Raw genomic sequence first — 26,423 nt, 5'->3', positions numbered from 1 at the left:
ATTCACAGTTCAATTGGTAGGGCATGTTTTGTCTGTCAGTACAAAATGATCTAGAGAGTGGAAACAATTAGTTGATTAATTGATTAGTTGATCAACAGAAAATTAAGTCTTTTTTTAAAAAGAATAAATGCTAAAATGTTCATAAATGTGAATATTTTCTGGTTTCTTTAATGTTCTATGACAGTAAATTTAATACCTTTGGGTTGTGGACTGTTGGTCAGGACAAGACAAGAAATAGTCTGCATCTTGGGCTTTTGGAAACCTTGATGGACATTTAATCGATAATGAAAATAATCGTTAATTGCAGCCCTAATGACAAAGTCATTTCTTAAATTCTAACTGCAAAAAAAGAATACAATAATGATAAGCATGCTTTGTAGAATTAGTGTGTAATATGGAGTTTGGACACTGCTTCAGTACAATCTGTACTCAGACCTCTACCGTATTTGAAAATGTATTGATCGTACTTCAGAGCCTATAGCTGATTGTGATTAATCATGATAGAGGTTGTATATAGGGTAAAGCACTGGAAGTCACTTTTGTTGATACCAGCTGCTGGAATTGATTGTCTCAGTAAGTGTCTAATGTAATTATTCCACAGTTAAATTATGTTGGCAGCGTTTTCACCATTTTGTCTGTTCTCTCTTGCCTCTTGCCATTTCAATAGAGACATCATTGCACTATAACCCTTGGCTCAAAGTGACTGTCAGGACCAATCAGGGAACATTTTAAAGATACAGCATCAGCGATAACAGCTGCCCTTTTACTGTACACATTCATGTCAAAGTGAATGACATAAACCACTAGAAGACACAAGAGATTTCAAATTCCCCACAAGAAATACAAAATATGTCATTCATAGACAACACATTCCTGGCGTTGGCATGGTCAAATATGTCAAATAAGTAGCATTAGAGTATAATTAATGTAGGTTTTCATTTATTCTGAAAGGATCCATGAGCATTTTACCCAAAGCCAACATGGACAAAAAACAAAACACTGACCTAAACTAAACTGACACACCAGAAATATGACTCTATTGCAATCAGAACATTATGGACACTTTTAAACATTCACAATTTGCTGAAGTGTTGCTTCCAGTTCCTGTATTTCACCTTACCCAGCTCAAAATTTCCAATTAAAAATAATAAGCTCTTAACTTGTCTTGTACATTCAAACGTTCCTCTTCCTGGTTCATTTTAGCATTTCAGGATTCTAACTTTTCTTTCTTGGAGAATTGCCACATATATATTGTATATTTCTTCAGTGGCAGTGATGCACTTAATGAATGTAGGTATAATAAAGCCTGTAGAGGAACACACTGGGGCTGACTGACTCAGGGAAAAATTGACAGAGAAAAAAAAACAGGCACAGTTTCTAACATGATGAAGCCACATTGATTCAAGTCAACAATTTGTATAATTTCACCCGACAAAAGCTGCAGCCTATGTCGCTCATCTGATCTTTCGTGGGTCCTGTTTGGTCCAATTGAAAATTTTCACAGACCCATGATCAGTAAAAATTTAAGTCAGAACAGACTTCATAACCTATCAAGGTGGACAAGAAAGCATGGACCCAAGACCCAGTCTTGTTCAGGCCTGCTTTTTTGTTTTTCTAGGGCTCAAATCTTTAGTAAACACTCTCTTAGATTGCGCAACTCAAGTCCTTCACCACATCTTTTTTTGAAGGTTTTGCTAAGGGTTTATATATCCTAGACCTAGACTGAAATGACTGAACACCCAGGACTTGTGCTCTAATGTTAATCTCTCAAGATAAATCAAGGCCAATCTTTAGAAGAGCTGGTCTCCTAGACAGAAAAGGAGAACATAGAGCTGCTGCTATAGATCTTAGCAGTGCACTCCAACAATTGTCTGTTTGAACTTGTCCTTTGCTCAGTGATTTAGATTTAATAGTCTATAATTCTTCAAAAAAATGTTTCCAATGTATCTGCACCTGTCTTTTGAGTTGAAGAAGAACAAGTCCTGATATCTAGAGGCAATGCAGAAAAGGGCATGTACCGAGGACATTAATTGATCACAAAAATTTGCACGAGAAATACAAAGGACTTCACCTTACTGGCATATCTTTTTGACTATGAGACATGAACATGAAAAGATGACATAAAATGGTTAATTTTTGCAGTGTGTGCAGGAATTGAAGAGCAGATCAACCTGTATTAACATGTAAATCACTTCAGGATGTGGAGCTATCACTCAGAGTGGAGCACCACTGATTTAATGATACAGTCCACTCAGAGCCCCATGTGCTTCATAACTGCACTATCAATCACATTTCTGTGTGGATAGATCTTAGTTGATTATTTCCATCCTGCTCTCAGACATTCTCTGTAAAGTGCACTTTGTGTCAAATTAATTCCCACTGAGAGCTAGTTCGTGGCTCAAGGTAACTAGACCTTTCCCTTTTCAATACATGTCCAGTACTTAACTCAATTCTATTTATATATATCATGTATTTATATGAAGTTATTATTTTGTATACCTGATTGTTAGGCCTGAGTGTTGCTGCATAAGTGCATTGAGTTGTATAGTAGGTGTTATGCTTTAGTCATTAAAGGAATGACTCAACATTTTGGGAATGACAGATATTTGGTGCCGAGAGTAAGCTGAGATGATCGATACCACGCTGATGTCTGTACATTAAATATAATCCTATAGTCACTGGTAGCTTAGCTTAGCATCAAGACTGAAACAGGGAAATTCTTGGCCTGGCTCTGTCCAAAGGTAACAAAATCAGCACCTCTAAGGTGGCGTTTAGACCGACATTAGCTCTACGTGAAGAACACCGGCCTCTCATTTATTTGAATGGGGTCAGTCTGTTGACCCAACGGTGGTCTAAACTTAGAGGGCTCTGGCAAAACAACGTAGGGTTGTCCTGCAAAAATGTTGAACCCGGTTCAACTTTTGCCGCAACACAGCATCATCTGGCAAGGTGCTACGTTGGTCAATCATATACATGTAAACAGACATTCCTGGTGAAGTACTTTGTAACATGTATGCTGTGTTCCTACTGTTAACCTCACAATCGTCACAACAAAAGATAAAAATAGTTGCTGCTGTGATAACTTTCCAGAGTTGTAAAATCCTGTCTGTGAGTATTACACGCCACTGTTTAGCGATAAGCATAAGCCTTTAAATGCATTAATTTATAGCTCCAAATGGACTCCCTCTCTTGTATTTCATTGTCTCACTGATATCTTAAACAACACACCCCCACCAACGCAGCCCCTTGCATTGTTTTAACGCAGGGCTGTTTTCAGGCTGTTTTCACCATGAGGTTGCCAGGCAACTAGCGGAGACTCCAGGAAGTCATTGTGCCTGACCAAGAATTCCCAATGTCCACACTCACGGACTCACAGACTTTAAGTCCGTGAGGGCTTAGGGTTGTCCCACTGTCAAATCGTCAAGTGCATGATGGCTCCCCAGCAGACATTTTGAGCCCTTTATGCACACTTTCGGTAAGTCCACATCTCTGCAGACTTTGCCTGAGGGAATTACGCACAGTTCATACCATTGTGACGTTAGAAGTCCGGAAGCATAAAAACAAAAGGTAAACAAAGTGGCACATGGGTGTTCAGCCTGGCATAGTGGGTGCGCTAGTATGCCTAAATTTACAAAGAAACACTTCATTAACAAGGATTTAAGATGGTACATCTAAAAACACATGACATCAGAGGAATGCAAGCATAGGTTATATTAAACACCTAGTTTATTCATAAACCTTTTCTTTTAATTTTTGATTAATGATGCTATTTTGACAAAAAATGAATAAATGGATTATTTGACAATTAGGCTACCTCTGGTCCACTCTGTAAGGCAAGAGCCTGGAAATCAGGTAGTTGGTCCCTTACTTGACTGTCGAGCATATGATTATTTTCTGGGTTGGATACTACCTATCTGTTGTATACTTTGTTCAATGTATTCTGTGCTTTATGAGTGAGCGGTTTTTTGTCTTTTCTGTTTTTGTTTTAAGTGAGCTCACTAAAACAAATTCCAGTCAATCATGTTGAAGAAAGTAAAAAAAGGTGAAATAGAAAAGTCCCAAACCCACAATCATACAAAACATGTTTTGGTGTCGTCAAGATAACATGATATGCTGCAAAGTGCTGTCCCATTCCTATTCATACCATTTTGAGCCCTTGCAGCCTCTTGAACTCAAGCACTTACCAGGTGATGTCAGTTAAGTCCGTGAGGGTTCAGGGTTTAGGGGGGACATTGGGATCAAACCTTAGTCCAGCACATAACCCTAGTAAAACCACAAACTGCTACACCTACATTTTTTGCTCAACAAAGAAGATATAATGTGTTAATGAATGAGCTTTAGAGGTGTTTTTTTTTTCTTTTGGACAGACTAAGGCTAGCTGTTTCCTGTTGTTTCCACTCTTTATGCTAAGCTAAGCTAACCAGCTGCTAGCTGTAGCTTCATACTTGGTGGGTGGTATCAATCTTGTCATCTAACTCTCTGCAAAGAACAAATAAGCATTATATTTCTTGTGGTGAAAAAATCCTCTCATCTAATCGTCATCTGTAACTGCCATTTAGTTTAGTTTAGTAGTTAAAATTACTAATGGACCAGTGAATTGACATTGCGTTCACATGGGAACTATTTAATGAAAAGTATGGTCGTATTACAATGTTTGACACCAACTTTCTCATTTGAATAACAAAATATGATATTACTACCATAACCAGTGCCAAACATTTAGCTATTTCCAGTGGATTTCAGCTCTTTAACCATGATGACGTTTCCTTAGAAGCAGCATTTTGATGCCAGGTTTTAATAAAGGTGCACTTAGGCTTAGATGTAATGCAGTGATGTGTGTGTGTGTGTGTGTGTGTGTGTGTGTGTGTGATATAGAATGTAACTGGGTTAATTCAAAGAGTAATGTGAGGTCTGTATTGCTGGAGGCATATGCCATGCGTCCCACGTGCCTGACTTCCAAATGAATCAAGGCTTTTCCACAGTGTTGATGCCACTAGCGAAGTGCATAGGGCTTTTTCAAACACTAAATATTACATCAAATAAGCCTGGCTGTGTCTCTGGTGTCACTAGTGAAAGCAGAATCAGCTTTTCAGGCTCTCAAAATTGTCATTGCTGATTGTGAAAAGACTACTCTAGTGATTCTAAATTTAGTTCCCAGTCTGATTTGCAAGTTTGCGTTGAGATTTTTTGTTGACCCCAGCCTGCTAACTGACATGTTTAAAGTTGTCAAAAATGTACTCTGAGCTACACTCTTCTTTACAAAAGCTAAAGAATATTGAATGTTATTTATATGTATAGTAGTAGTCTGTAGTAGTCTGATCTCTTTATGATGGGATCAATGGTACATTTGTTCAGTCCATTGGGTCCTATTGAAGTGTCAGCAAGTAGTCTGTTGTTCTGTAGACAAATTTCTTATACTTAACCATCAATGAGAGTGATTATTATTCAAATATGCAGTATATATTAACAGTCAGGAATCATGACTATACTATTTTGTATCAATGAGTCGTTATGTGTGGAACATGACATTGTGTGCTTGGAAATGTCTGATCAATCAAGCCAATGCAATCCTTATATTTGAATGAGATGCACTGATACCGTCTCTCTTTCTCTCTTGACACAGATTCTGATACCTCAGTTCACAGTATTTGCTGATTCACACTAATGATCCGATTGTAATTAAGGCTGCTACTAATGATTATTTTCATTATCAATTAGTTGCTTGATTAGTTTCTGTGTCCGTCACTGTTTCCTAAAGCCGATGATGCAAACTAAAATGTCTTGTCCTGACCAACAGTCCGCAACCCAAAGATGTTCAGTTTACTATCATAGAAAACTAAAGAAACCAGAAAATATTCACATTTAAGAAGCTGGAACCAGAGAATTTAAGACAAATGCTCTTAAAAAATGAGTCAAAATGATGAGTCAATTATCAAAATAGTCTGTGACTAATCGATTAATTGACTAATCATTGCGGCTCTAATACCAGGCTAATGCTCTTTTTTCCCCAATTTTAAAATCTTTGTACTTCACTGCTTGGAAGTCTTTATATTCATTTTTATTTAAGATAACATGAGTTCAGGTATTGCTGTGACACTAAAATCTGAGCACTGAATGAATCATAGCGGAAAGACTTAATTTTATAATGACATTGACATTAAAACTGTATTTTGGTTTTGATTTATTAACAACGTTCTAATATATTTATAAAATACAATGTATCAGACATTGTCAGGGATAGAACTAGACTTATTTTCATCATTGTTAATGAAAATTGGTCACATTACGACAGATACCCAATCCTCTTAATAAGGTCAACATCAGGGCTGATACTAAACCAGTATATTGTACTCAATCCTAGTTTGGGATGAAAACATTAAATGTCATCATTTGTCCTACTTATATTGAATTGAACCAACTATCAGCACTTGATGAAACATGCCGCATCTAACATCGAAAGCATTTTCCTGGAACTTGAGTTTCTATTCATTTATCCAGTCAAATAAAGAAAAGCAAACAACCTGGAAATGTATTTTGGTTCTCCTGGGAAGTCAGAGACTACTTAAATAAACATTTTTGGCTCTAAGCCCCAAACAACTCTTCTCTGAGTTGCTCTGTAATCTCATGGATGCAGCATTGTGCTCACTTAACCTTGCAGTAAGCTGTTGCCTTATTCTGTGAAGTTTAAATAATACAAGTCTGAGAGGGCAATCAAATACTCACCGAGAAACAGTCAGTAATAGATCTGAATCTCTCCAGGTTCAGGTTGTGCAGCTTGGACTTGGCTACAGGACTTCAATAATTTGAAGTTTCAAAGTCTTCTAGATTGTAATTCACCCCATTGTGTTTTTGCTGAGTGGTGAGTTAGTCATTGAATTGCTGTCCACGTTGCACTGTTGCTTGTAATCCATCATTGCAAAGCAGCCCGCCTCCTTCCCAACACTACAGCACTCTGACACTGTGTCCCAACTCCTCACCCAGTGCCATTCCTTCAGTGTTCCTGGTCCATAATTGGTTTGGCTACATGGGGAGTTTAATGCACGTTTGAACATTGAACACCGTTGTTTTACTGTCTTTTTTCCCCCCTTCTTTTAGTAGTTGTTGACATTTCAATCAAATGAAAAGGTGATCTTACTTCTTCTCTTTAACAGATTGAGAAGATCATGAACTTGATCGGCGCAGGCATTGAAACATCCAAAAACAAACAGCCCACGCCAAGCTCAGGTAATGCTTTACCACCTATTCTGTTTCCATGATGATAGAATTTAATTTATGCGGTATGAAGTAATTTTTCTCCCAGAGATATGTGGTGTGTAATTTATTGGTTACTTAATGCAAAATGACTGGGTCTGGGGGATTAAGTGAGACTTATTCATTAACCATTTATTTTTACTCTTTAATTGCCCCGGTGCTTTATTGATAATAGTCTCATAGAGTTTAATGAACGGGAAATATATGTAATGTTAGCAGCAACCCCCTGCAACCATGTGACTGATTACATTTGTGAGCCTCAACAGCTTTTCTAAGAGTTGCTATTCAGTATTCAAAGACACCTGAAAGGACGGAGGGTAGTTTTGTTGTCCTTATAAGTCAAAGTGATTCAAACCGACATTTGTTTGGCACGTCACTGTTGTTCTTTGTTACACACAAGCTTTCCAGTTTATGAGGAAATCAAATTCTAAATTCACTGTCATATTTTCTTTTTATTCCTGGTGTTACTGTATATCTCAATAGGGCTTGAATTGATACTACGCTTCATCAAGTGTCCTCCAGGCTGTACAGAGGGAGAAGCCAGCTGGCAAGAGCTCAGTTTGTTTAGATAACACTCCTGAGTTGATACAGTGTAAACCTACCTCCATTAGATACTCTGCCATAAGGGGGTTTCATCATACAGTATTGTGTAACAGCTTCTGTGGGTCTGCGCAGGACCGCCTTTTACAAGTCTCGTTAGATTTATTTAGATAAAATTTTCATCAGCTACAATATGCGCAGTAAGCTTCAAGGACTAACAATGTGCTGACCACGGCAAGGTGTAATTCCACCCAAGCTGAAACAAGACAGAACAGAAATGTGTGGCTGTGATAAAGGGATATAAAGCAAGGACACAGAAGAATAAAGAAAAAAAACGACACTGGAATTAAGAGAATTAAGACTTTTACTGCTGCACCTGAGGTCATGAGGTCTTTATATTATCTCTTACATCGCCGTCTTCCTATAATCCCATTACAAAGGCTGACAGTGTATACTGATAGTTTGACCTACAGTATGCAACCAATTTAAAGATCCCCTCCAGACATGTTTTAAGACATGAAAATCCTCAAGTTGGAATAATAAATTGTGTCTGACATGTTTTTTTCCACAAAAAAATGTTGAGGTAGCTTTTTCTTAAAAATCCTTTAAATGACATCTACTTCTTCACCCTCGTTGGAAAATACAGAATCTATGAATATGCAAATATTGTTCATTTTAATTGTTTTTAATTGTTTCTTACTGTACAAGTCCATTCTTAGTGTATGTGCAATAGAGGCTTCAAGCGTCCACATCATATCTTCTGAGATGTATACCGGCCCCTCGATCGGATCCAAACTACTTGTGATGTCACAAATCATGCTCATAGAGGCACCCCCCTTTATAACTCAGATTTAAGGTGAGCACAGAGACACTTTCCACTTTCAGCAGATGAATGTGGAAACAGCCTTCTAGTGTCAAACTCTGCACATACATCATTCTGCACAGTGAAGCTCAAATATCCAACTGAAGGAGCAAGAAGAAAAGCACATTTTTGACTGGAGGGGGACTTTAACTAAATTAATATACAAAATGTCAAGGATTTTACTCATTTCATCAAATTGACTGATGCGGTCGGTGGAAGCCACAAATCTTTTAATTTCACATGTTAAACTTTAGTTTCATTTATGAATTTAAGATGTAGATTAATTAATTTATAGAGAGTATACTAATTCATTCTAATATCTTTTTAACCATCATGTAATTCTAATATAATGTAACCAAATTATTATTTACATTTGTTATAATTTTAAGCCAAAAGGAGAAGCAATCTTATAACAAAGCTTGTGTTCATCTATGATTTTAATTGTAACTTGACTTCAAGCGTTTTTTAAATTAATTGCTATCCCAACAATTAACACCTGAGGTTATTCCGCGTTACATAAGAGGAAATATGTTGTTTGTTTGTTTTGTTTTCTTCACGTATAGGTGTGTGCTATTTATAGGCCTTGTTTGAAGAACAGCATGCTGAAAGTGTCCCAGATTCAGCTGAGTCATGCAGTTGCTGCTCCGATTTTAATCGGAGATTGTGCACAAGTAGTTTCCAGAGGTTGCGAGGATACTTTTGTTGCTGTTTTTGCATGTGTCGCATAGTAAAGAGGTCATCTTTCTTTTTGCACAATGTAATGAAACGGAACAAACAGATACCCTTCAGAGCCATCGCCAAGAGAGGGAGAGAGAGAGAGGAGAGGAGAGGAGAGGAGAGGAGAGGAGAGGAGAGGAGAGGAGAACTATAGAAAGGAGGATTACACAAATATGGAAACCTAAATTGTCACTCTTTATCCCACCTTTATCTTTCTATTGTGACACTACTGGGAAAACCTTATCCTTTATCCTTGTTTTCGTGTAGTTTCCTTCCATCCACCTTTTCCCTCTTAATATCAGGACCCAAGGACGCCCAATTCATCTCGAAGAAGCACATTTCCGAACATCAGATTTTCAACAAACAAACAGCCCTGCAATTTTGTGCCATTCTGAAATGCTCAAGGATGAGGTTGTTTGTGTTGTGTGGCCATCACGAGTGCCTCGATTGTGTGCTAAGAGAGCACTGAGTAAATGAGCTTAAAAAGAGAGAGGGAGTGGAGAGAGAGCTGAGCTAACAGCACACAGGAGGCATCGGCTCGGTTTGTGTACAGGCACACTCTGACGTTCAAAGGAAAAGAGTCCGCCTTCAGTTTCCCTGAATTAATTCAGCTTTGCGGCTCATTTTCTCCAGTGCTTGGGTGTGTTGACAAGGAGCTAGTGCTTTTCTCCTGCTCTGATAAAGAGGCACAGCTTTATCTAGGCACAACCTCTACCTCTTCTTCTGTAAATAGGTCTTTCTGGGCGCTCCTCAGAGCCAAGTCTAGACCTAGCAGTGCTCAAACAGTACAGAAAGCCACTTGGATAGATTTGACAGCTTGGCCTGTTTAACAGGGGATAAGACAGTGACCCACTTCCCCCCCACGGAGGAGCATTGGATACTCTGTCAGTCAGTAATTAGGTCCTACTACAGTGGGAGGTGTTGCTGTCCCAAATGAATGGAAGTAATTGGAAGGGGTGGCTGGTATTTTTAACAGTCTTTGTCTGGATATTGTGGTGTAAGAGCGGACTTTGGTATGAGGCTCAGGAGGAAAGAGTAAAGAAGGAGGAGGGGGAGTTGTGGGATCTCGTAGTGAATCATAATTAGTCCACTTCAATCCTTCTTACTTCCTATTACCATCTTATCTCGCCCATATGTTTCATCGCCTCCTCCTCTATTAGTCTTTTTCTGTCTCTTATCTGTCTCCTGCTCATTCTCTCTCTCTTTCTCTCTCTCTCTCTCTCTCTCTCCCTCTTTCCATCATTCTTCTCCTCAGTCAGAGCAAATCTGACAGCAGCCTCTCTCTTCCTGATAACGAATGATGAGCACTGGTCCTTGGTGGATGACTGACGGGTCACGGAAACCTGACCTGGCCTTTTACCTGATCATTAACGCAGAGCAACAGCGGTACAGGCGGGCCAATTATGGAGGAGGTTCAATCAATAGCCCTTCACTTTGCCTCCCTCTGTTGGCACTGCTTCTCCTTGCCCTGACTGCCTTACTGACTGGCTGACTACCCATCTGGGAATGTGTGAGGTGATTGCAAGCAGCTTGAAAGCCTGCATAATTACGCTCTGCCTGCAGCTGTACCCAGATAACACCAGTGACGGACGCAGTAAGCAGCCCTGCATAGGTGGGTGCTATCGCTCCCCGTGTAGACTGTGGCAATTCTTTCCAAGTCTTTTTACCCCACATCTATCTGAATTTTATATCATCTCACTCCTTTATCCGGGCTTTATCCTGTAAGTAGCCACCGTTGTGCTTGAAAAATGGTTGATGTGACATGAACAGCTGGAAGTACATAATGGAATTTGCCTCTTTTCTGTCATGCTGTATGACTGCGTGAGATGGAGAAGAAGACAGCACTTGAAAGAAGTGTGTGCACGTCTTCTCTTCTCTTCTCCCATTCTCCCTCTTCTGTATGAGTGCATTAGAGACTTCTGCTGACTTGAATCAATGCTGCCCCCCCTCGTTCTATCATCAAAGTAAGATGTAAATGAATTAAAGCCATCTGCTAATAAGCAGGGGCTTGAGAAGGCTCTTTATTTCAATATCCCATGTTAACCTAAAAAATTGGCGCCGCTCCTGCAGAACAGGATCAGGTCTCCGTCATCCCATTACATTCTAGTCATTCTTTGCAGAAAGGACTGTGATTTTGGGGGCTCTCAACGCTTGTTCCTTGCCTCTGATGGTAGTGTCCTTTCTGCACTGGCAAGATCAGAGTGCCTCTGTGCAATTCTAATCAGTGCAGTGGGGGGAGAGGTGAGGTAAGGTTAGAGAGAGACAGACAGAGAGGAGCAAGTATATGTGCATTTGTAAAATAGACGAGGGAAAGGGGTAGAGAGACGATGAAGAGTGCATGTGTGTGCGCATCTGTCTGTGTGTTTGAGAGCGAGAGGCAGAGAGCGAGACAGAGCGAGGGAGAGTGCAAGCCGTGCAGAGAGAGAGAGAGAGGTAGAGGGAGGGGAATTGATATAGTGGGAGAGGGAGAGGTGGTTACGTGGAGCAGCACCCCACTTCATCAGGCAGCATACGGCAGCCCTGCAGTGCGATCACACAGTATGGGAATGGGGCTATGAGATCGAGAGCGAGAGAAAGAAAGCAGAGAGACACGAGAGCGAGGAGGGGGGGGGAGTTAAAAAAGAAGAGCTTGAGGGATTTGCTCGGATGAGAAGGGGGGATGATCACTGAGTCTGTTGCCTGTCGTGGATGTGGTAAGGACGTGGCAGCAGTAGCTGAGGCTGAGGCAGATCTGTGGTCTCCTGTGTAGAAGTAGCCGGCGTCAGGACGTTATGCCCTGTGAGCAGTGAGGGGTAGCGTGTGTGAGCCAGGAGCAGCTGCTGTGACTGCATCTGCACTGCCTGCATGTCTCAGACAGGCAGGGGATGCAGCAAACCTCTGCCCTGAGCACACAGGCTGCTAGCTGTACCCAGCGAGGAGAAGAACCAGGTGGGCTAGGGTGGGAGTGGGGGGCGCCTGCCTCAGGAAGGAGCTAGCTTAACCTGCACTGTGGTCCTGCAGTGATACTCGCTTCAGAGTAACGAGACTCACCTGCCGTCTGTTGGATCTGAACCTGGATTTACTGCTTTGAGAGATGAGAAGCACGTTCTCTGGCGGAGTCGCACAGCCAGCCAGCCAGCCAGCAGCCTGCTGAAGAGTGTGAATGCTGGGCAGCACAGGGAGCACTGGCACCACCAAGGACACCAAGCCTTTTTCCAGTGGCAGACAGTTTACCTGGAGCTTTATCAAGGAATCTATACTTGGATTTGATTATGAATTGAGGAGTTTGGAATCAGCACATCAGCAAATCCTAAGCCAACAGTTCTTTTTTGATGTAGGATTTACAATATGTCTACCTAACCATACTCCTTGTGGCTCTGGAGTAAGGACGAAAAATGATTTAAGCAAATGTATATTCCTTGATCAAAAAATAACATGAGTACCTCAACAGTACTTTAGAATGCTGCTACCTTCATTGTATGAGCCGTGTCCTAGCTCTCAAAGAGGTTGACCAATGAAGCCATGGGACTCAGCCAGAGCTTTACAAGTATGTGGTGAAAACCCTGACAAATTTATTTTTGGGGGAACTGAATATTTCTGTGTTACACCCTGATGGAGTACTTTCTGATTTTAGAAAAAAAAAAAATGATGGGGATAATTTTAGCAGAGTAAATAATGTGTGATGTATGTGAAAATGTCTGATTTAGTGATAATTAATTTCCATTTTCCCTCGGCCTGAAAATGATCTAGTCTCATGACTTGTAGTGTTCATTATTGTTATGTTTTTGGACTAGCCAAGCATTTGTTTTTACACTCGCTCATCTGCTCACTAAAGGAATGTTTAGTGAACCCTGTTTGTTGGAAGATGCCGTAGTGGCTCAGTCCAACATATCTAACAGTACCAACCTTCAGATGGGCTTCTTTCCCTGCACTACCTCCACCCTCGCCTGACATTTCCAGTCAGTCACACTAACACCAGTGGGTGTATATTAGCCTAGTCAGTCCCCTGCAGGGCTTGAGCTGGGCCTGCAGCACTTCCTACCCTCCTCCTGTGTTTGAGTTAGCCGGGCCCCCGCCTGTACCGTGGGAGCCCCTCACCCCCGGCCTGGACCCTGTCTCCCCCCCACCCCGCCTGGTGCTGCTGCACTCGGCTCTGCCTCTGCTGGCCGAGGATGATGTGGCAATGCCATGTGTCGTCCTCTGAGTGCCGCTGCTACCGGCTGAACGGCTTCTCCCTGCTGAAGCGCTTCCCTCTCTCGGCAGATGGGGCCTGTGGTAAAGCCCTGGACCAGCCGGTGGGAGAGTGGCTGGAGCACGTGGGGCTGCCGCAGTACGAGAGCAAGTTCCTGCTCAATGGCTTCGACGACCTACGATTCATGGTGAGTCACCTGCAGCACGTCATCTCAGGGGTCGGGTCCACTTTACATCACTCAATCTCTCCCTCCGTCAACCAAGCTGCATTTGTCTTTTTATGTCACCACTCTGCTCTTTCACCCTCTGCTTGTCTCTTAGCAGCTCCACCCCCCCAACCCCCACCCCCCACTACCCCTCCTTCCCTTTCCCACTCACCCCTGCACCCTCTCTCTTCCTTCCCCTTTTCCCCTCTCCCCTTCATAACTCCTCTTCACCTCCGTGCGATGCATGACCCTGCTAAGATTTATAGCCCCTCACTGAATCCCTTTAAAGAATATGGGCTGTCACCAATGGCAAGACAAATGACAACCAAAACCCATTAACTTTTCCCAGCATTCCCAATCATGCTATCTCATTTACTGTACAACTCTACAGTCACCCCCACCAACCCCTGTATTGAACCTTCTGATTTACAGCCACTGGACTTGACCTCTGCATACAAACAGTCATATAACCTGACATACAGTCCTCAATCTAAATATACTGTGGTTTATTCCAAATACACTTTGCATGGTTGCTTGCCAAATCTCACTAAATCCTCTACCCATTATGCTTTGTACTCTGCTTGTGGTGCTTATGAGACGGTCTTGCAATAAATGCACAATGTATGATTAGCCTGCAGTAGCATGCTCTAATGCTGTATTTATATACTGTACACTTGTAATTTTTAGATTTTAATTACATGTGTTTGCATGCAGACATTCATTTTGGGTTGCAAATGTATCATTTTACCAGTAAGTAGATTATCAAAAGCCACATTATCTGTCCACTGTGATTGTTGAAAAAAAATGATCTGACAGATTAGTGTTTCTGGAAAGCATTGACACATTTTTGCATGAATGTTTTGCAGTTTTTAAACAGCCCCGTCAGATTACATATCGATAAATTCATTTAACTGCAGCTCAAAACATGCCCACAGTATGACTCAAAGCGTTATTGTGTTTCCCGTAAAGAACATTGCAAGTAAACTTGATATTGCATTTGGCAATGATTGTAGAAAACACCATTACATTTTCAGTGCCCCGGTCATGTTATTCTGAAAAACATGACTGTACACCGTAAATAACTAAGCCCAAAGGGTAAACACGGGCATTTCTCAGACTACAGAGCTGCATTAGCACTATGGGCTATATGTTACATCAGTTTGTCACAGCTGAGCTCAGTTAAGTGAAACCAGTGAGCTCAGAGGGAAAGTGGTTGTATTCACAGAGCGTTCCAGCTGAGGAGTGCTGCTCTCTGATCTGTTTTTCTTTCTGCTAAGGCGTGAGATCACAGCATAATGTGATCACTTTTACTATGAGATGCTGTGCAGATAAAGGCTTTAGACTCAGATTTGTGTTTGTTCACGAGGTGACAACAAGCCCAACAGGTTGCGGTGTGTGTGTGTAGTCATAGTAAAGGAAGAGTGATATGGATTAGAGCTAGACCAATAAATTGCTGATTTATCAGCCAATATGAGCTTATTGCAGATATTTGTGTATACGTTGGCCAATAACTGCAGTACAGAAATGCCAAGGATATGTGATAACAAATTTAAAGGATCTTTTTTTTCTCTTTATAATTATTTTGGGACATTGTATGATTTAATTTGATAGTGGACGGTAGGAAGGTGACAGGAAATGAAGCGAGATAGAGGTGATGAATAAAATTCAAGTCTGTAATCAAACTGGTAACATTGCCTTCATAGTGAATGGTATGAGTCTTAACCATGAGGCCATTTGGATACCCCCTAAATCTAAATGTTTATGCTATTGTATGAGTTATTTTTAAAAAATCTGCCGATATATTATTATCATATTCAATATCGGTGTCTGCCTTTATATGGATAAAGATCTTTCATCACTGTATTATTATATTGCAATAATCAGATATACTTTATCATGATATATTACATTTTCTGTAACTTTAATTGAGAAACAGTTTCTAGATAAAAAATCCTGTTTTTCATTAATTAATCAAAAACAAAGGTAAATAAATAAATTGAAGCAATGATCCAGTAAATCCGATACCTCCATAAATCAGTCCTGCTTACTGATTAGCAACGTTGCCTACAACATCACCACACATCACCAGAGATGTTAAAGAAAGAGTTACCTCACTATAAACTGCACAGCAAAATCTCTACCGGCTGACTGATTTTTATCGCCTCAGGTTGTGTATTGTTATATCGCCCGATACTAATATGCAGTTATCTAGACATAATTTAAAGGAAAACAAAGCCACCGTATTGTCTCAACGACTGGGTCGGATGATTCCATGTTGATCAAGATTTCCGGGGCGTGAGATGAGGACTATGGGTCATTAGGCATTCTGATGTTCATTTTCATGCTAATGTGTCTGCTGGACTTGATGCATCAAGGAGATAAATCATTAGTTTCACAAGGCAAATTACACACGGATATTTACGAGGATGTGGAGGTTGCAAACAAGGGAAAGGTCAGAGTAGTCAGGCAGACATTGTGAATGTTTAATATTGTGCCCTTTTAGATTCTGCCAGACTAGTTTCAAAATGTGATCAATCTAAGTTCATGCTGAACTTAAACATCCAGAGTTTGTTTGCGGGATTCATTGCAAAGAAGAAGGCAGCACAATGTGTCTCTTCATTTAATTCAATGTCATGTTTGAATGCAGTTTAGCCACAATGAGGAACAAAACTATGAAGCAGATTCTTATCACACTATCCATAACGTCTGTGAGCCAGAGGAAGACAAAATCCCCACCGTGTCTATTCTAATTCTGCAGTGGCAGGGATCTCAGCATGAGAGCTGTACTATACCTACAAACAGCCACTGTCACAGCTTAAGCACAGTGCCGCCTGGGAAGTTTCCTTGGTCCCGCCCACCAGAGCAAGAGAGCAAGCACTCACATGAGTCGGCAAGGCTCTCTGCATGTGATGATTGCTCTGAGATGCAGCTTTTGAGGGATCATAAATTATGAACAGCTGTGTGCCCATTCTCATAATTTTTACACGATGATTATCATTTTGTGCTCCTTTCATGCTACCAGAAGTGGGACGCCCGTAGCTTTCATTCTCTTGGCCTTCATGCCCGCACATTTCATTTACAGTCAAAAATTCCACATCATTTCTTTTTCTTAAGTGTTACGCTTTGTTGCTCTGATGTCCAAACTAATGTGGCGATGAGGAAAATTGTCTACTGCAAAACATCTTAGAAGTTCCCCATCAGGCATTTACATTGCATCTATCCTGCATTAATATTGCATCAGATTCTGCAGCTCCCTCTTTCACAAATGTTATAATATGGAACTCAACATACATATTGTAACACATAAATTAAGTCTTTTTTTTTTTTTTATTGTCAGATCATTGTCACGCCTACTGACTCTTGAAAAACTAACAAAATTTGATTTTTCTAAACAATGCCTCTGTGGGGCAAAGCAATAGAGCAATTCTAATTCACTATTGCATTAACTGAGTGCATTTAGTGAGATGAAGGACTTCTACCATGGCTACATCTGCAAGTCGTATCAGATTAAATCAAACTACCATAGCTCATAAGCTATGTAAGAACTGAACCATACATTCCCGTCACATGTTTCAAATGCAGCATGAAATAATAAGTTTGCCGAGTCTCCCGAGGCATCATCAAACTTCAAACTGTGTTAATAGAAGTGGAGAATCTATTTTGGGCCTCCCTTACATCAGACCCCGCTTCATTTTGACCTTTATTCTAGCGATCAGCACCCTGATACAGGGCCTGTGAGTACTGCTGCATTGTGCTCTGAAGCCAATCCAGTAAGAGCAGATTGAATAAAGACTACAGAACATTTTAACATTCTTGGCCAAGAAGAATCAATCTGCAGCAGTCCACAGGGAAAAACGCTTAGCTCCACATTTTCAAGGTTCCCCTTGTATCTTTATTCCTGCCTATAAACCGGAATAAGATGACAAAGCAGCTGAAGCTGTGAATATGAACAACTACATGAAATAGACAAGAATCTGCTTGTCAGTCAAGATTTCAGGGACCCAAAAAAACCATTGTTGTTCATTGTTTCTGTTGTTCATTGTTTCGCTCCTAAATTAAGGAATTGTTACAAACTGTAGTGAAGTATTTTTATTCAATTTCCTTGTGGACTGTTTAGTTTCTATCAATGAAACACAGCGGCAAAGAGATCCTGTAGAAGTTGCTGCAGTTATGAACGCTTTGTTCCCACAGAGTTGCACCAGATCAGATTGATTACTCTTGGCATGCACAATTTATTTGACTTCATTGTCCTCCCACTCTGGTGTTACTGCTTGTTTCAGAGATGTGCATATTCTGTGTGTGTGTATGTGTGTGTGTGTGTTTGTGCAGATACAAGTTTGCCCCGGTAGTTACATTGTGGAATATGTCATGATACTTTTATTGACCTATGATCTTACACAGCCGTGTCTCATATGTCAGAATAGTGTGTTTAATGTGTAAATAATGTATGCATGTGTGTAAGTAGGGACATTTAAATTATTGCTTTGATATAGTTCATGATCGATTACTGATTTCTTCTTCTTGTATTTTACTATTGTATGTCCATATTGTATCTTGTCTCTGTGCTTGTGTGTGTGTGTACTTGTGTGTGTGTGTGTGACTATTTGTTTGCATGCATGTGTGTATGAGTGCGGCTGTGTGTGAATGTGTTTATTTGTATTTGTGTCTCTTGCGTTTCCACACATGCAGGGAAGTAACGTGATGGAGGACCAGGATCTCAGAGACATTGGGATCACTGACCCAGGACACAGAAAGAAGATCCTCCACGCGGCACGCAGCTTGCCAAAGGTACTTAACATCATAACTTGACCTCGGCACTGAGAAAGGATAATGAAAAAAAAAAAAAAGAAAGAACGTTGAATTGTTAGCCTGCTTATGAAAATGAAAGATAAGCCAAAACAAATAGATAATAGTGGGAAATGTTATTTTGATTGTAGATAGATACAGTTGGCATTTTGTAGACCTGAACAATACTTCAGAGTTGAAAACTTCCAATATAGAACAATGGAAAAACATTTTTAAACATGCTAGTGGTGTGGCAAAGTTGGTCGGTCCAGACTGAAATATCTCAGCAACCATGAGGTTGACATTTGTAGTTTTGAGTCAAACACTGTATCTCAACAACTATTGTATGGATTGCCATGGAATTTGGTACATACATTAATGTGACCTTTAGGATGAATTGTAATAACTTTGATGACCCCCACCCCCTGACTTTTCATTTAGTGCCATCATCAGGTAACATTTTCAATTTGTCCAATACTTATTCAGCTTATGACTGAATACTTGCAAAACTAATGACATTCACATCAGCCCAGCTGTGCTAGTGCTAATTAGCAAGTGTTAGCATGCTAACAAGCTAATCTTAGACGCGAACATGGCAAACATTTGATCTGCTTAGCATCAGTATGTAAATTATCATTGTGAGCATGTGAGCATGCTGATGTTAGCATTTAGCTCAAAGCACCACTGTGTTGATGATGATATAGATTTGGTGGCAAACAAATCAAAAGTATGTTGTTGTTGTATGGGTAATAAGACTGCCTTATTAAAGACTGAAACTAAACTAAACTACATATTGCATAGCCTACTGTATGTTGCTAATTTTAATTTTAAGGTGTACTCTACAAAATGCATTACAATTTTAAAGGGAAAATTTGTACATTGTAAATGTAAAGGTTAAACATGGGTTGTAGTTGAAAAAAGTCTAAACGTTTAGAATATATCCAAAGTTAGACTGATGTGTGACATATTGAAAAAAGCCGCCAGTGACATAGAATTACAGACAGCACTGGAAAACAATATTAATATGCTGTATAGCTTCTCTGTTAAGTATTTTTCTGGATACAGAAATTATTTACTGTACTTGCTCCTCTTACACTTCTTTCTCTACTCTTTAGGTAAAAGCACTGGGCTGTGATGGCAGCACATCTCTTGCCTCCTGGCTGGACGGCCTCGGCCTGCATGAATATCTGCCCAACTTTCTTTCAAGCGGCTACCGCACGCTGGAGTGTGTTAAGAACCTGTGGGAGCTGGAGATCGTCAATGTAAGAAGCCATGGCTTACATTTATCATTTACCCAATAACCATTGTTTACTCACTCATGTAGCAAAGGCTCATGGGTGGTGATGGACTCTACATAGCCATCAAGTGTCAAACCTGAGCCATACTGAACCATTTCTCACACAACAGTCTCTTTAATCACATGACCACCTTCATTTATGGATTTTGTTTGAGGTTAAGAAGCACTTTAAAATGCAAGCCTGAAATAACAGAGAAGTGCTTGATGATGGAAGCATTTGCATAGAACTATAGCAGAAACATTTTCAAAATGACTGGGTAATTAGTAGATAACTGTAAATTAAGGAGCTATGTGGTGACTGATGACAGGGAAATATGTAATTATTTTTTATGATAATTTGTAATTACAATGGAGAACTAATTTCTTTGGGGTTAAAATCTGTGGTGGTTATGGAGAAACGCATGTATGAATTTGGTTTAATATTGTGTGTGTGTGTGTGTGTTTGGGTGAAGGCAGCGTTTTCCACATGTGGCTACAAGGTTAATTTGAATTGAGATAATTAAAGGGATAAGAAAGATTTAGGTTTATTTTTTTGGACTTTTCTTAAATCTTTATTTATCACTATGAAATACAGGATAGTTTTACCTCTTCTGGCTTCTAAAAAGTATTTTAATGATCCAAATTTAGAAGGAAAAGTCACTCTGTGGTTGAATTATTCACAGATATTCAGTATAAAGCCTGCAGTGAGGGGTCACAAGTAGCCGTTGTATCTTTTTTTAGCCACAATTTAAAGTTGGGAACAACTAACCAGATCCTTTTATGGACTAACTACACATACAGTGAAATGCTAACATCTTCAAATCTACCAGTTTCCCTTAATGTCAGATACCAGTTTGTTACAGGTGTGATAACCAATCATGTAGAAGTTAGCATTGTTAAGTTTTAGGAGCAGAAGATGAGCATGTTTAAAGCAATCATATTTTTCTCATTTGTCAATGCTTATCTATGTGTGTCTGGCTGTGATAAACACAAAGACAGCTGTGGCAAAATGGCAGAAACCGGCAACAGCTGCAGTAACAGCAGCAGCAGCAGCAGCAGCAGCAGCAGCAGCAGCAGCAGCAGCAGCCTAACATACTGTATATGCAGTGTAGGAGGGACAGCGTCCAGCAGACTGCGATGCAGTACAGAAAGATGGGTGTGAGAGCAGGGCACATTACTTTCAGTGAGCAGTGTAGCAAAACTGCCTCTTGGCAGAATTCGCTTTGCCCATTACATCTCCTCCATCCTCTTCAGCATCTTACAGAAAATAGTATCAAGCATCAAGATGATCTATGAGCTGGTTTACATTCCTATATAATCCCAAGGCTCTTTATTACTATTTAAATTTACTCTTATTTCACACACACCTCATGCATACTGGTCTCTCTGGGATTCTGCACATGAGAATAATGAAAACCGCACCAGAAATCCAGACCAGTTGCCTTTTCTGTCTCTGACTCTCACTGAATAAATAATTGAAGCCTTCAGACAAAGAACCATATGAGCCTGTTATAGAATATTTTGTCTCAGCAACATAATTGCGAATGTAACATTAATCACTCGACATCCACCTTTACCGGATGAGCGTGAATGTTAATAGCCAATTATGCAAATATACAGTATTAAGATAATGAGTTTTGACTACATAAAATTAACCTATGTTTCATCCTCTGAGGATTTTAGCCACACAAGCTGAAATGGCTTTTGTAAAAGGTTTTAAGAGACAGAGATACTGTGGATAGGTGAACTTGTAGTCTTAAAATACTGTAAATTGAAAACGTATATTTAAAAAAATGTGACAAATGAAGTGTATCTATGCCATTCAGTTACCTACAAATCACTTGCTTATTTGCATATTACCTGTATTTGTCCTATAAACCACAGAGTTCCTCTCTGTTATTTAAGCACTGTGTCCAAAAATGAATTGTGAATTATGGAGTGTCCCAGGAAGGAGACAGTGCTGTACTTCAAGCTTACGGCAAAACAGATTGAGGTTGAATTATTGACGAGAGTCATTTCTGTTTGCCTGTGGATGCCTGCCAGTGAGGGGTGCATGCCACCAACTCTGTGTCAGTGTATTTTGGATATATCTCTATTAGTTTTGTCTAGATAAGTTATTTTGTGTGAGTTATTGATGTGACAATGCACTGGGACGTCTGCCTCATATTGTGCGCTGATGTTGTCCTCTTTAGGTTATTAAGATTGGTCCCCTGGGCCACAGGAAGAGGATCATTGCCTCTCTAGCAGAGAGACCCTATGAAGAGGCTCCGACTAAGTCACGTCGTCTATCCCCGATTATGGTAAGACTCATACAGTTTACATTTATTATAGGTCTTCATTACTAGCTCTCCATTACATGGCATTGATTTGATGTCTGCTCGTCCTAGAATCCACAAAAAGACAGCACGATCCAAGAGCGAGGTTTTTATCTAAAGCACTTTACGGCATCAACAGTGTGAATCAGACTGCAGCGATGTTAGTGCCACTATTTAACATACTGTCAACACTTATTTGGTTAATAGATTGGGTATGCTCAATATGCCCAAGTAGAAGAGTAATTCTGCAGATGCCCTCAATATGACCCATATTCACAGTTTCAACATGCATTTGAGATTTATAGAAAGATATGTATATAAGGTTCATACATTAGTTGAGAAAATAGTTCATAATGCTCAGTATTTCATGTTTGCATGCTGTTATTTTAATTATTGAACAACAATCAAAGCAGAGCTTCAGATGGAAGTTAAACAATGTTGCATGGAAAGCTGTATTTCTATACCAACATCATTTTGTGAGAAAATGGATCCATTTCTTTCAGCAGCGGATGTCTAATTTTGGAATGAGATTTTTCAATATCGTTATGTTCACAACAGTTAAATACTCAGGGCTGATTTCCCAGGCAGATTAAACCGGGCTAAAAAGAATTGAGAATCTCCATGGAAGAGGCTCTTTTGTCGAGGATTAAGCTTGGATGTAGATCAGGGGAAGCCAGCCCATGTTAGACAGTGCTGTCAAAACATTCATCTGTGGTGTGCGTCTTCGTTTGTGTTTGCTTTTTGTGTGTCTGTGTGTGTGTGTTTGTGTTTGTGTGGCAGTTCCATGACCTCCTGTCCCAGACCACATCTCCCCTCAGTCAGATGGACCCCTACACCAGTCGCTCCATGGACATGCTCCTGCCTCTGACTGAGTCAGACCGGAGGCGGAGAGGAGTCGACCAAGACTGTAGTGTATCTCTGCGTTCCTATAGTGAGAGGCCGCGATCTGTAGTGAGTTCCACCTTCTGTCACTTCTCTGATCTTCCGTGAGGCCACCAAACTTATTCTCCATGAGCTTCTAGATGAAGAGTGAAGGAAGAGGATGCTGTACTGAGTTAAATGTGTCACGGTGTCATTGTATGATAATTTGGAGAGGAGAATTCTGTTAAGCCTAACATGATATGATCATAGCATCATGATATGTCAAAAGTCAAAACACCATAGCATTGAATTATTGCCCAGACCTACCTACCATTGTTTAAACTAGTCATAATAAAAGTGTTAAGGTAAGCTAGCATGCTGACTCTCTATCATAAATACCATGAAAATCAATTAAAAAAATGAATAGCCAAGTTCCCCTTTTACCTAACTTTTACTGGAAGCGCTGCAGTCTTTAATGAATTGAATTGTAACTCAGCTAGTGAGATCAAGAAAGATCATTTGTCTTCAGAGTAGCTCGAAATTTTAGAAATATTTTAATAACTAAAAATCTGATGCAACACCTCCAATCACTGTCATGATTCGCTGAATTTCTTTGGCTCCTCCATAAGAGAATGAACTAAGAATAACTCGCCGATCAAGTTTTACCATTTGCTAAAGGTCAAACTACGGCTCATACACAAACAAGTCAAGCATGCCTGGTTGGTTGACTCACTGAGGCCAAAGAGAAAATGGTGAGGAGCGACCACAAAAAAGGTGAAATGTTGCACGACTGCAGTACTCAGGGTTCATGATATGTAAAATCAATATTTATCATTTTCCCAAATGCTTAGTGGGTTATTGTGATTGGTATATTTTACTCTGACAAGTGATTTATGGAAGAGCTGAGCACAGTGCACATTAACCTAAAGGCCCAACCCAGTGCATGAATATTTATAAGCCTAACAGCAGATCAAAAAGGACTTCTATTGAAGTGCTGACCAAGCAGACTTCCCTTGCCTTCAAACTAATGTACAGCAGTCAGATGTCTTCCACCTCATCACCTTGACCAAGATACACAGATTTATACTTGGAGTCAGTGTGGCCACGAGTCTGCTTTTCAGCTCTAGTACGATGCACAATACACAGTGTACCATCACATTTCATTTTGTATACTGACTGAGATGTGGCTCTGTGAAAAACAGGGCCCTGACACAAAGACATCAGAGGCTTTCCACTGCCTCACAGAAGAATTTGATATGTTTCATGTCACTGGTGTTAGTTGTGTATTCTCTTTTTACTGCGTTCACCAACCAGTTATTTTGCATCTCTGCAGGACAGACAGAGTGAACGACACAAAGAGTCTCGTTTAAATCTCCGGCCACCAAGCCACTCTGCTACCTACGCCACGGTGTCCGCCTGGCATCACCAGCCTGAGAAACTCATCCTGGACTCCTGCGGGTACGAGGCGACTGTAAGTCACTTTTACTATCGTCAACATGGATGCAGTTTATATACAACGCTGTAAAGAATGATACACTGTAAAGAAAATATTAAGCATGCCTACTGTTTCCCATGAAATAGACTGACCAGGGTCTCTATCCTGATGATATAGATGATTTGCAGTGTGTCAGCACCCATGTTGAAATTGACCCAACCCTGGTGTATTTTGATTGTTTTTCCTAGTACCTAGGATCAATGATAATCAGGGATCTACGAGGGATTGAGTCCACACAAGATGCCTGCGCTAAAATTAGGGTAAATATTACTGAAAAGCTCTAAAGGGGACATATCATGCACTTTTCCAGGTCTATATTTTTTTTATTCTGGGGTTCTACTGAAATATCTTTGCATGATTTACAGTTCAAAAAACTGGAAGCTGCAATAGTAGTCGGATTTGACTTCTTTTTCCTGTTCTTTACTCGAAATATAAACTTCTCAAATACATCCATACATGTTTGAATCTGATCTGAAGTATGAGAATGGCCATCACGAACAAGTCGTGGAACAACCTTGGCAACAATGGCTTCAGAATGGACGGCCATTTGTGGTCATGCGTGAGCGATCTAACATCAGTTTTATGGTGAATAAGAGGTAACTTACGAAGCAGGCTGAAGCCCTGGCTGAAGCCCGCCCTTGAAGGCGGCAGTTTTACAAATGTTCACCAGTTTTGGAACTTTGACCATGTTTAACACAGATATCTGAAATTATAACAGTATATAAATGACAGAAAATCACAAAACGCATGTCCCCTTTAAGATTATTTTTTTTGAAAAACAACTGAAAAGGGTTTTATTGATCGTCAAAATTTATTTATTCCAGTAAATAAACATTAATAATGTTGGACATTAAACTTGTTATAGAGGAAAAACCTGTCTCACAATTACTTTTCCCAGTCTGGGTACAATCTAGGGCATTCATATTTCTGTTATGCCATTTATAATGCATGAACTATTGTGTTTTGTCATACTAAATGCATTTGCCTTTCACTCTTTTTACCCTTGTTCATTGCAGAAATCAAAGGATTCAAGAAAGGGTCCAGTTGTCATACTGTCCATTACCTACAGAGGGGTCAAGTTCATTGATGCAGCCACAAAGGTAATGGGAAAGTATTTTGGTGTATCTCTCTCTGTTTGTCTCTTTATCGATCTGTCCAACCCAAACATTCCAGTTGATTGTCTCCGTCTCCATTAGTGGTTGGCTTCCAGTTAGCACTCACGTCCTTCCTGTCTCTCTCCTACCATTAGACCATAGTCGCAGAGCACGAGATAAGGAATATCTCATGTGCTGCCCAAGACCCAGATGACCTCTGCACTTTTGCTTACATCACCAAGGATCTGAAGAGTGGCCACCATTTCTGTCATGTCTTCAGCACTGTGGAAGTGGTGAGTACTGTCTTGTTCTTAAAAATAAAAAAGTTAGTTTAAAGAGTGTATTCAGTCTTTCGCTTGGTTTAATAGAAATATGGTTCATCTCTCTAGATGCAGTACACAGTATAACTGTAATAGTATAAACAGCCATACAGTCCATTGAGGAAACCTTTAAACCTTTATAATTCTTTAAACTTTAGCTTTTTGTTAATTCACCAGAGAAAAATGTAGAGAAAACAGTGTCCTTTGTGGGATACCAAGTATCCCACAGTTAAAACTGCATGCAGCATCCAATGGACATTATTTTCCGTGATTGGCTCATTGAATGGCTTGATTGAAGCTCTCTCCCGCTATGCATGGCATTTCCATGTATAGACAGAGATTATGTTGTAATTTGTGTCTCAGTTTCTGTAAAGGTCGACAACAATCTTTTATCCCTGGCAGATGGACCACTGTGGAGTGTCAGTTAACTGCAGGGAAATAGCTCAAACTCAACTGTAATGATCAAAGTTTTCAGGCCAAAACACAGTTTTCTTTTTTTAGATTTTTTTTTTTGGTTGGCATTTTTGCCTT

General features: G+C 40.1%; 1 protein-coding gene across 9 annotated transcripts in view; it reads left to right on the top strand.

Moving 5' to 3' along the window:
- The window catches only part of anks1ab (ankyrin repeat and sterile alpha motif domain containing 1Ab), a 44,823-nt gene that overhangs the window by 10,540 nt on the left and 7,860 nt on the right, over window positions 1-26,423 (top strand). For 8 of the 9 annotated variants that reach the window (XR_006403213.1, XM_044350011.1, XM_044350015.1 and 5 more), the window contains 10 exons: window positions 7,152-7,224; window positions 13,613-13,728; window positions 18,436-18,534; window positions 19,647-19,793; window positions 22,000-22,107; window positions 22,903-23,073; window positions 24,317-24,454; window positions 24,667-24,738; window positions 25,495-25,578; window positions 25,728-25,865. Coding sequence is in view for 8 of the 9 variants with exons in the window: in XM_044350011.1 (XP_044205946.1) it covers window positions 7,152-7,224; window positions 13,613-13,728; window positions 18,436-18,534; window positions 19,647-19,793; window positions 22,000-22,107; window positions 22,903-23,073; window positions 24,317-24,454; window positions 24,667-24,738; window positions 25,495-25,578; window positions 25,728-25,865 (1,146 nt within the window). In the remaining variant the exon portion in view is untranslated. Of the gene's footprint in view, window positions 1-7,151; window positions 7,225-11,861; window positions 12,897-13,612; window positions 13,729-18,435; window positions 18,535-19,646; window positions 19,794-21,999; window positions 22,108-22,902; window positions 23,074-24,316; window positions 24,455-24,666; window positions 24,739-25,494; window positions 25,579-25,727; window positions 25,866-26,423 lie in introns of those variants that run through there. The other variant, XM_044350016.1, reaches the window with a different exon arrangement.

This window comes from Thunnus albacares, chromosome 4, assembly GCF_914725855.1.
Source record: "Thunnus albacares chromosome 4, fThuAlb1.1, whole genome shotgun sequence".
NCBI lineage: Eukaryota > Metazoa > Chordata > Actinopteri > Scombriformes > Scombridae > Thunnus > Thunnus albacares.
This window is presented reverse-complemented; position numbering and strand designations above follow the sequence as displayed.